The sequence below is a fragment of the Camellia sinensis genome, chromosome 4 (assembly GCF_055761805.1).
Source record: "Camellia sinensis isolate YWXY chromosome 4, ASM5576180v1, whole genome shotgun sequence".
Lineage (NCBI taxonomy): Eukaryota > Viridiplantae > Streptophyta > Magnoliopsida > Ericales > Theaceae > Camellia > Camellia sinensis.
The window spans coordinates 206,814,164-206,825,903 of NC_138964.1; the positions used below are offsets into that span (position 1 = coordinate 206,814,164).

The 11,740-nt window shown below is 39.7% G+C and overlaps 1 protein-coding gene across 1 annotated transcript; it reads left to right on the forward strand.

Moving 5' to 3' along the window:
- Window positions 1-8,916: 8,916 nt before the first annotated feature.
- Window positions 8,917-9,401, forward strand: LOC145824403 (uncharacterized). Its single transcript, XM_082924051.1, has 2 exons — window positions 8,917-9,078; window positions 9,231-9,401. Exons 1-2 carry the CDS (start codon window positions 8,917-8,919, stop codon window positions 9,399-9,401), a joined length of 333 nt encoding a protein of 110 aa, XP_082780177.1.
- The last annotated feature ends 2,339 nt before the right edge of the window (window positions 9,402-11,740 follow it).

Here is an 11,740-nt window from a genome sequence, read left to right on the forward strand (position 1 = left end):
TTTTATCTTGAATAAGAGAGATGTGTGTGGTTGAGGTGTTATGGCATACCCTTAAATCTCTGGAATAGGGGCACACTCAACAACATTGGAAGCATGTGGGGTACTGTTCTTAGCTTGGATGGTGATATTTGTCAACCAAAGTTCTTTTCCCACGCCAGAATTAGAGTTAGCTACATCTTGTATGGAGATTATTAACAAAATTATATCTTTGGAGTGTAAGGGTAAACTACATCCCATTCTTGTGTGTGAAGATCATTTAGCAGAATTTAGTAGCTTGAAGCACAATGGCTTGGAAGAGTGCAGCTCCAACAAAATCTGTGGCAGTGTTGTGAAAGGAAAAAGTCTAGAGGGGTGTTTTAGGGAAAAGGAGGCAAAAAGTGTGATGAAGGTAAACACAGTTGTTGAGGAGTCAAAGTGGGATAGAGGTTTCAACAAAGAAGAGGAAGTATGTACCAAGGAGGCAGATCAAAGGACAGGGCCTAGTGATTGTCATTTGGGTAAGGAGGTAAACATAGTTGTCGAGGAGACCATGCTGGAGGAGTCAGTGCACAGCCCAAAATTTAATGTTGAGCAAGTCTTTACTCCTGCTTTTATCAAAAACTTCAGTGGAACTCGAGATGGAATTGGGCTTAGTATCAATCTAGAGGTGGATTTGGCACAAGCACTTAGTAAGAATTTAAATAGGAAGGGTCTCTTGAGCCTAAATCATTCAAGTTTAGTTAGGCAACCTGCTTCTGTCCTAAAACTCCTGCGGAATGAGAAGAGAAAAAGAAAAAAGAAGGTTCAACTAGAGGGGTTCACTAGCTTTGCTAGACTTCACGGGCAGAAAGCTGCAACAGTCAGCAAGAACACTTCTAGGTTTGTCATCTTTAGACCAGCAACAGCTATGATAGCACGTTCAGATCTGTTTGGGGGTGTTACTAGTCTGAACAATCTTCTCCTCAGTGAAGCTAAAGCCACTTTACATTTGGGTAAATCTCTTGGCATCAATTTCAATGGAAAAGAAGATGATGTGCTAAACAAGATTATTGAACTAGACCTAAAGGACAAAGAGAGATCCAAATAGGAGGGTTTGGTGTAAGAAGGATATAGAATGGCATCAAGTAAGCATAGCTGGAGCATTCAGTGGGTTATGAGCTTTTGTTAAGCTAGTTTATGGGTGGTGGCATCAAGTGTTAGTGGTCTTGTGAGCTAGTGTTGGTTTTTCACCAACACTATGCTTGGTTTCCTTTCGTTTCCTTTTTTCTTTCTCATCCTTATTGATGTAATCTCATAGGTAATGTATGGTTTCTTCATCAATCAAAATTTTCTTTGCTGATCAAAAAAAATATTACATACGGAGTTTACATTTTTGCCTATATTGTGATTTTATTTTGATTTTGTCATGGTGTGTGTTTATGGAATGTTGTAACATTACTTTAAAGTCTCCATTATTTACTGTTCAAACCCAAACCAAAACAAACCAACCGTTGAATCTCCCCTCTTCTCTTTCCTCTTCAAGAACACCCTCTCTCTCTCTCTCTCTCTCTCTCTCTCTCTCTCTCGTGTATTCAAGAATCCCTACAAACCCTAATTCCATGATGTACAGACTAAAAAAATGACCTCAAACCCTAGCATCACCAACTCAGGAGGAACCAAAACCACCCACAACCACTAACGGCGGTGGTGGACCGTGCGGCGCTTGCAAGGTCTTGAGAGCAACTTTTCCAAGTTGCTCCACAATGTTCCGGCACACAAGCGTCACCATATGTTATGAAGGGCAGGCTCGTCATAAAGACCCTGTCTAGGGCTGTGTTGCTCACATCTGTGCCCTCCACCAATAGGTACACACACAATCAAATTTAAAAAGTAAAAAACTATTTTTTAAACATTATCAACATCAGCAACAGGTACACCCTTGAATTTTCGTTTATTTTTGGTATTTTTTTTATAAATATTTTTGGATTTTTGTTCATCAACATTAGCAACATCATCAACATCAGAAACATCAGCGACATCATTTGGGTCAACAGCTAACGTCAGAGGGTCAAATGCTATCGACGGTTCAATGCTACAAACATTTGCAACTGGATTTCAAAACTTCTGGGTTGGCAACGTTGTTGTGTTGAATATTCCGTATTTGTTTTGAATTACAATGTTCGGTTGGAAATGTTTGAACATTACGTGTGATTGCCCTAAATGACGTAGGTTGGAAATGTTAATATCTTCCACATTGATTGGAAGATATGTAAATCCAAAAACTCCTATAGTGCGCTTTCTGGGCAAATTGGTAAAATCCACATCACCAAAATTCCGCTAATACCCCTACCTTTTGTACAAACTTACTACCCATCAATGTACATAGACATCTTTAACATTGGATTGGGACTTGTTAGTCTACAAGAAAAATGATGGGACTAAATGGTTCATAATTCTAAAAGTTAGATTTATTGGTGTTTTACCTTAAATGGTTGTCTTGATTCATTAGAAATTGAATAATTGTTATTTTTTAAAGATAAATATGATTTATATATATTTGATTATTGATATTTAATTAATTTAATTTTTTTATATGAATAAATTATTAAGAATGTATTAAACTTTGTGTCACGCCCCAAAATTTGGACAATTAAATATTAAATTAGGTCTAAACCCCAATCAATATTCCGTCATCTAAATCTTAGGGGTGAAATAAAATCTAAACGTTCACGTCTCCAAAGGATTTAAGTAAATTTTCATCCTCAAAAGATTATAAGGGATTAAAAAAAAAAAACTAACAAAACGCCAACCAAACCATCCACCATAATTTCATAACTATCCATTACCTCCAACATTAAAGTGACAACAACTAGTCAAAACAATTTAAATAATGTAAAGTTGAAAAATAACCCACAATGTCAAATTGTCAAAATACTAAGGTCATAAAAAAAATAATAAATACATAAACTACTATCAATCCTAAACTCAAGAAAACAAAAGAAATCCAAAAGACATGTCCAATAACTATAGTTATTTCTCGTCACCACCGTAGCCCCAACTAATCCTGCAAATGAAGCTTGGCTGCGCTCAAATAGAATGCACCCGAGATACCAAGAGACAAAACGGGTTAGTATACAGGTATACTGGTATGAGTATAAGATTTAACACCCATGTGTCCACCAGACACAAACAAAAGTACATTTAATTCTTGTTATGGGACAAGACAAGTAGTTCCACCCGCATTGAGACGAAGGGGCAGTTTCCCGAGATACAGTGGCATTTAGTTTCTTACACGTACACAACTAAATATAAATTGAGTATAGAATAAAAAAAATAAACATAAAAATTATGGTGGGTCAGCCTTGCATAAAAAGTTAGTAACACCCACCATTTTGCAAAAAAAAATAGAGTTAGTATAAATTAATCATAAGTAAATTGTTGAAGTAGTATAAAAATGCATTGTTTCATACTTAAATCATTTTAATTGACCAAAACTTAAAGAACAAAAGTTGTACAGAATCAAATTTTCTAAGAGGTAATGCTAACGAATTTAGTAGAAACTGAACAGGTTAAGAGAAAAACGTGATAGAAGAACCTAGACGAAATTCAACCAAAAAATATGAAGCTGAAAATGAACAGAAACTGTCCTAAAATGATTTTTTTCGAAAAATTTCAAAACATGAAAAGTGTGCAGAATAATTTTTTACTTCAATTTACAAGAAACCAATAAAAATGAGCGCGTTTCATGGGTTAAAACAATATCTAAAGTCTACCCTGCTAAAATGAATAAAAACTATTGTAACCAAGATCATCCGATAACAAGCTCTAATCGATCTTTTTAATAAAAAGTTAAAACACAAAAGTTGTCTAGAATCACGTATACATGCCTCTACTCAAATTTCATAATTTGTTGAGGTCGTTTGCTATTTTTCAAGATGTACAAATCAATACAATTCACACTATAACAATAAACTCATATTTAATTTTTTGTACCTTAACTCCACCACTTCGGCCCTTCACTTCCGGCCTACACATATAACCTATGTGCCTTCCGTATACTTATCACCACTTTAAAGCCAAACTTGTACAGGGATATTATCCCGGGTTTGACTCACACTCCCCGGATGATTAGCATATACGTACGCGCGTAAATCAAAGCACTCGTCTACTCCTGAGAATGAGGCAACAATATGTGTATACAAAACATCTTACTCATGAGAACAAACATAACAATGCCAAGCCTAAGGCATTCAAATAAATCTCATAATCCTCACTTTTTTTTATACTCTTTTTCTCACCAACACTCAAATAAAATAACAATCCATGAAGTCATGGTAGAGTGTAAGGAATTTATCTTTGAGTTCCTAATTTATTTTAATTTCATATATCCATGAGTGTGATTACAATCATCAAATAAATACATATAAAAACCCTAAATCTTGCATACACATCTAACCAAATAATGAAATCAATTCATCATCTATATACAAATACAAAATCAAACCAACATCAAATAAATAAAAATAAATAAATAAAAACAACGAATTAAACATAAATCAAGGGAAGTGGGTTTTGTACTCAATATTATTTTTGAAGATCAAAGACTCACTTAGAGAATTAATGGAGCCACCAAAATAAAATCCTAACCCTTTTTTCTCCACCTCTCTCCTACCGTTTCCTTCTCTCTTAGCTTTCTTGGTTTTCTTTTCTTGATCACAGTCTTTCTCTCTCTCTCTCGACTTGCTACTGCTATCTTGCTGATTAATTTCTCTCTTGCCGCAGTACACCACAAAGCCCTCTTTTTCTTTCTTTTTTTTTTCTTTTCTTTTCTTTTCTTAATGACAACAACCTTTTCTTTTAACCTAATTGACATTATATGATATTATACTATACAAATTCAACACAAATACAACATACGTAAATATGCTTTATAAAATCAATAAATATAACACTTTTTTGTGTATATATAAATATATATAATATAAGATTAATATATATATATATATATAACACCTTTTATATATACATAATAAAAATATAGATAAATATTCAGATTAATTATATATAATTAAATACCACATTAAACTAATTAAATATCACATTAAATTAACTAAACAACACAATAAATTCTCATGCAACCACACAATTAATAAAGCCAAAAATAAAATAAGATCATAATAATAATAATAACAAATAAAAAGTTAGGAAAAAATAAGGTCACTACAATAGACATACCTTAAAAGAATCTCGTCCTGAGATTCGATAGGAAAGAGTACTAAACAAAAAACTCGAGGTGCATACGCCGAACTTTCTCTTCTGATTCCCAAGTGATATCATTCTCATCTTCGCTCCATTGCACTTTCACCAAGTTCACTTTCTTGCGCCGCAACTGCTTTACATCCCAACCTAGACTAATAACTATGGGGACGTATTTTGTGAGGGACAGCACGTGGCCAAGGTAATGCCAAAATGTCAACCAAGATGCCACGTGGCCTGGTTCTGATGCTGAGGTGATCTCGGCAAGACCGAAGTTATCTGCAAAGATATCAGAATCTAAGATGAGCGGATAAGAGACAAGAGTCCTAGGACCAGGGAGGATCTCAGTTTGGATAAAGATAAAGCTCTTAGGGAATTTATCCACATCTAATTGAGGATCCAGGATAAGCATTGAGCCTGAGTCCACTGAAGTAAGGCTTCTACAGGGATCAAGTCAATGTTAGCTATAAAAACAGGGCACCCTCGTGGGTCTAAGGTATGCTTTTGTGTTCTGTCTAATGAGTGAAGCACTATTGATTATCGTTGAGAGATATTTGATTACTGACTTAAGCATCAGAGTGCCCCCGGGTGGACGAACTACCGTCGGATTCTTATCTTTCTGTGACAGGTTGTTTGGGCTTAATCTATTTTGCTGGTGCTCTCCAACTGAGTTCCCCGTTTGGTTGCGTGGTCGAAAATCAACACCCATAATTGGCGTCGTCTGTGAGAAATGTAAGGAGAATAGATGGCCAACGACGGGCAAAAAGAAAAGGTCGAGGATGACATCCCCAATAGGAGTGGCAAACACCCCGATCCTAATGTGGAGGAGGAGAACTGTAATGAAGGACCAAGGGAGCAAAATCCTGGGGAGAAGGACGTCGGCCAAGAGGGAGACCCACCAAAGAAAGCAAGCCGAGACAAGTACTATAACGAAAGCGACCTCCAGGTATGGAAAGATAGATGCCTGAGGAGGGACGGTGAGATGAAAGGAATGGAAAACAAGTTGACAGACCTATAATCGGTCATCAACTTCATGATGTAGAACAACGTCATGCAACCACTGTTTCCATTGAAGGACATGTCGATTCCAGCGGCCAAGAACGATGCCCAGAAAGGGGGACATAAAGCAGTCCTAGCAATCCCTCAACATGACAAGGTGAAGAAGCGCTCACACTGACCTTCATGGGATGCCAGGCAAGCAAAATCAATGAAATGAGAGTCTCAGAGAATGCCTCGTCCCAAAGGAACATATGTCAGGGAACATCGGCAAGTTCAAGGGAAAGAACTTTGTTTTGACACGATGAATGAAGATAAATACAAGAGGACTCATAACAACACCGGGAGTAGCGCACCAAAAATGCTGAAGTCCGTTGACAGCCAAGCTCCTGGCCAGACCAAAGAGGATTTAAGGGACTACCTCTAGAGGAAGTGGCAGAATGCCGAGGTAACATCCTCGGTTAAATCGAGAATGCCATTCTCAGTAGAGTTGGATAAGTTTTAGGCCCCACAAAGGTTCTATATGCCGAGGTTCCAGATATATAACGGTAAGTTTGATCTAAACTTTCACGTCGGCTTATATTTGAATTCGATGGCACTATACATCGGGAACGAACAGTTGCTCTGCAAGGTGTTCTCCTCATCCTTTGGGGAAATCATATCAGATTGGTTTCACAACTTATTGAAAGGAACTGTGAAGAGTTGGGAAGGCCTGGCCGAGATGTTTGTGGCTAGGTTTGTTACAAACAAATTGCAGCCGTTGAGGGTAGACTCCTTAATGGCTCTGAATATTGGCGAAGGTAAAAGCCTTAGGGCTTATGCCAAAAGGTATTATAAGGTATTCAACCGAATACCAGGATGCAACCAGGAGTTGGCGGTTGTGTTTTTTAAAAATGGCTTGGAGGATAATTTCATGTTATGGAAGTCGCTAGCAAAGACTCTACCAAAGAGTATGGAAAAACTCATGGTAAAGATCGAGAAATATGTTAGAGCATAAAAGGACGCCGGGAACGAAGGCGTCGAAACATGAGAAGAGAAACGGCTCGTCGAAGTGAGGCCAAGGTAATACTAGATATAACAGGCAAGATATAAGACTGAGGGCTGCACAGGCAGTCACCACTGTATTCTAGATCCCGGTTTATAAAGTTCTAGAAAGGATCAGGAGCCAGCCGTATTACAGAGCGTCGGAGAGGATCCCTAGCGACTTTATGAGGAGAAGTCTAGGGAAGCACTGTGCCTACCACAATGAAGATGGACACCTGATGTAGGGTTGTAAAGCCCTAAAGGCACATTTGGAAGATCTGGTCAAATAAGGTCACTTAAGGGACATAGTAGATGAGACCAAAACGAGGGAAGATCAGGCAAGGCTACCCTAGGCACTGGTAGCACCACCTCCACCAGCACCATAATCGCAAGCAGATGGACCTCGAGTGATCAATGTGATTCACTCGAGGGTCAACGAGAACGAGGTATGTGGGGAGACTCAGAGAGTGAGGCACTTACAACATGTGTATCAGGTCCAGCAAAAGAGGCCTAGGATAGACGAGTGCCAAAGACCAATGGTGTCCTTTACTGAAGCAAACCTAGACATGCTGCAACATCCAAACAACGATGCCTTGGTAGTAACCCTCGAGATGATTTGGAACAGTCCAACAGCCCAATGGTTGGGTTCAATAGAATGCCGACTTGGCCCCTAGGAGTAATAAATTTGGAGGTGCAGGTAGGCACCAAGAAGGAAAACATAGAGTTCACAGTAATTCACACCCTCTCCCCTTACAATGTTATCTTGGGAAGGCCATGGTTACACACAGTGAGGACGGTTCCCTCAACACTACACCAGCTGTTGCAGTTTCCAATGGAGCATGGAATTGAGGAGATCAGAGGGGATCAGGTGCAGGCAAAGAATTGCTCCATGGCAGCAATGAAATCCACCTGCAACGTGCGAGAGATAGAAATAGTAGAAATTGAGGACGAGGACATGGAGGTCCTGGATGATGTCGGTAAGGAGCCGGCCGACAAAAGCAAGGAAGCCATAAAGAAAATCCTAGTCCAACAAGGTGATAAAGAGCACTTCTTCCTTCTCGGCTCAAGACTGGTTGAGGAGGAAAAGGAGTTAGAGTCATTCTTGCAAGCAAACATAAAGGTGTTTGCCTGGACGCCATACGAGATGCCTGGCATTGATCCCGATGTCACTTGACATAGAATAAATGTAGGCAGGTTAGCTAAACCTGTTATTCAGCGAACAAGGAGGCCGACGTTAGTTCATGTGGAGGCAGTAGAAGAGGAAATGGACAAATTATTGGAGGCCAGAGCCATTCGGGAGATAAACTGCCCAACTTGGTTGTTAAACACAGTTGTTATGAAAAAAAAAGAGAAAAGAATGGGGAGTAGAGGGTCTGTGTGGACTTCACCAGCCTGAATAAGGCTTGTCCCAACGATAGTTTCCCACTCCCCAAGATGGATCAATTAGTGGATGCCATTTCAAGGCATGGAAGGACGAGCTTCCAGGACGCTTACAAGGGATACCATTAGATAGCAATGTATTCCCCTAACGAGGAGAAGGCTGTATTTATCACCCCAAAAGGGCTGTATTGCTACAAAGTGATGCTTTTCGGGTTGAAAAATGCAGGAGCAACCTACCAGAGGTTGGTGACCAAGATGTTCAGACATCTGATTGGCAAAACAACGGAAGTGTACATCGATGACATGGTCATGAAGACCAAAGAACCTGAGAATCATCTGGCCAACTTGAAAGCAGTTTTGGATATCCTTAGAACATATCGGCTCCTATTCAATGCTTCAAAATGCGCATTTGGAGTTGGGTCTAGTAAGTTTCTAGGATACTTGGTTACCAGAAGGGGTATTAAGGCAAGCCCAGATCAATCAAGGTTATCCTGGACTTGAAAAGACTGACATCGGCAAAACAGGTGCAGATGTTGACTAGAAGGGCTACAGCCCTGAACAGATTTATAAGCAGAAGCTCAAATAAGTGTAAACCATTTTTCAATTTGTTGAAAAAGGGCACAAATTTCTTGTGGATAGAGGAATGCGAAATCGCCTTGGCCAACTTGAAAAAGTACCTGACAACAGCTCTAATTCTGTCAAATCTAATACCTGGAGAGGAATTATTCTTATACTTGGTTGTTTCAGAGCACGCAGCGAGTGCAGTGATAATCAGAGAAGAGAAGTGAGAACAAAAAGTAGTATACTATGTTAGTAAAACCCTAGCAGGCGCAGAGATTAGGTACTTACCCCTGGAGAAATTGACATTGGCCTTAGTGATGGCTTCCAAAAAGTTAAATCATTATTTTCAGGCCCACAAAATTATGGTGTTAACTGAGCATCCCTTGAAGTCCTTATTGTAGTAAGGAGATCTGACAAGCAGGGTAGCCAGATGGGCAATTGTATTGAGCCAATATGACTTAGAGTTTAGGCCCAGAACGACAATCAAAACCTAGGTTCTGGCCGACTTTGTGGCCAAGTTCACACCTGGTGCCATCCCACGTGGGGCTCCTGTGAGCCGTGGCTTAGGGTGCCCAGGGGAACAAGAAGAGACCTAGCTGGGAATGAAAAACGACACAGTAGAGCATAAGAAAAACCCAAGCCCTACAATACCTACATCGGCCACTCTTTCCGCCTATTTGTTGATAGGAGTTCAAACCGTCAAGAAGCGGGGATAGGAGTGGTGTTGGTATCACCAGATGGGCGAATGTTGGAACAGTCTATCTGTTTAGGGTTCAAAGCCTCAAACAATGAAGTAGAATATGAGGCTCTAATCGCAGGGTTGTAGTTAGCAACAACAATAGAAGCCGATGAGGTGGTAGCCTTTTGTGACTCCCAACTTATTGTGAACCAAGCAACAGGTGAGTATGCAGCCAGAGATGAAAGAATGATAGCCTATGTCAAAGAAGTATTTAGACTACTAGCCTTGTTTCAGGATTACCAACTACAATAGGTTAGCCGCGATGACAACAGTCATGTCGATGCCTTGGCTAACCTGGCTAGTGCAATGAAATCAGGGGAGGCAAGGACAATAATGGTTGATTATTTGTCAGGCCCAAATATGGAACCACTAATCACAGTGTATGAAGCAATATGTGTGGAGATGGGTCAAAGTTGGATGGATGCAATAGCAATGTTTTTTAGGGACGACAAGCTACCAGATGATCGCAAAGAGGCACATAAGACCAAACTGAAGTGGACAAGGTTTAGCCTAACAGCAGAAGGACACCTCTACAGAAGGTCGTTTACTAGTCCCCTTTTGTGGTGTGTGCATCCCTCCCAGGTTGAAGACTTCTTGTATGAAATACATGAAGGGGTATGTGGAAGCCATGTTGAGGGCAGATCACTTGCTCGTAGGGCCATTACTCAGGAGTACTGGTGGCCCTACATGTAGAAGGATGTTGAAGCCTATGTCAGAAAGTGCAAGAAATGTCAGAGGTTTGCACCTTTGATATATCAACCAGTCGCAGATTTGAACCCAGTAACCAACCCTTGGCCATTTTCCCAATGGGGCATGGACCTAGTTGGACAACTGCCCCAAAAAATTGGGCAAAGGAAGTTTCTGCTAGTAGCAACTGATTACTTCACAAAGTGGATAGAAGCTAAACCCCTTGCAAAGATTAGAGATATTGATGTGAAGAACTTCATAAGGAAGAACATTATTACCAGGTTTGGGATCCCAAGGACAATAATAGTAGACAATGGTACATAGTTTAATAGTAAGCTAATCAAAAGCTTCTGTGCAAAGTACAAAATCAAGAACTACTACTCTACTCCAAATTTTTCTCAGAGTAATGGTCAGGCAGAAGCATCCAACAAGACTATCTTGGATGGGATCAAAAAGAGGCTGGAAGTAGCAAAAGGAAAATGGGTGGAGGAGTTGTCCAATGTACTCTGGGCATATCCAATTACGCCGAGAAGATCAACTGGGGAGTCTTCATTTTCCATGCTTATGGCACTGAAACAGTTACCCCACTAGAAGTCGGCATTCCAGGGATCAGAATCCAGGGAGTGGAAGATGGTACTAATGAGGCATTTCTAGCCCGAGATCTAGACTTACTAAAGGAGAAAAGAGAGAGCAGCAACAATTCAGCTAGGGGCATACTAACAACAACTTGCTAAGGCTTACAACAAGAAGGTCAACCCAATAGAGTTCAAAGTGGGGGACCTTGTGCTGAGGAAAGTGGTCGGCAACAAGAAGGATCCTAGGCAGAGAAAGCTAGGCCTAAATTAGGAGGGGCTTTATAGAATCATCTCAGTCACCGACAATGGAGCATATCAGCTTGAGGACAGTGATGGCAAAGAGTTACCAAAACCCTGGAACGCTTGCAACTTGAAGTTCTTTTATCATTGGATTTTTGCTTTTGAAGTTTATGTCATAATTTTGATAGCCAAAGTAATAATAAAATTTTAGTTTGATGAATTTGAAATTTGTGTGATAGGACTGACCAGTCCCATGGAAATGTTTCTAAATGAAACATGACGAATAACTTAGACTTATTATATGGCAGAGTTGAATTATATTTGC

Coding starts and splice junctions, on each gene's coding strand:
- LOC145824403 (XM_082924051.1), top strand. CDS start 8,917: ATGGTCATGAAGACCAAAGAACCTGAGAATCATCTGGCCAACTTGAAA. Junction 9,079..9,230: donor TTACCAGAAGGGGTATTAAG/GCAAGCCCAGAT, acceptor TTGTTGAAAAAG/GGCACAAATTTCTTGTGGAT.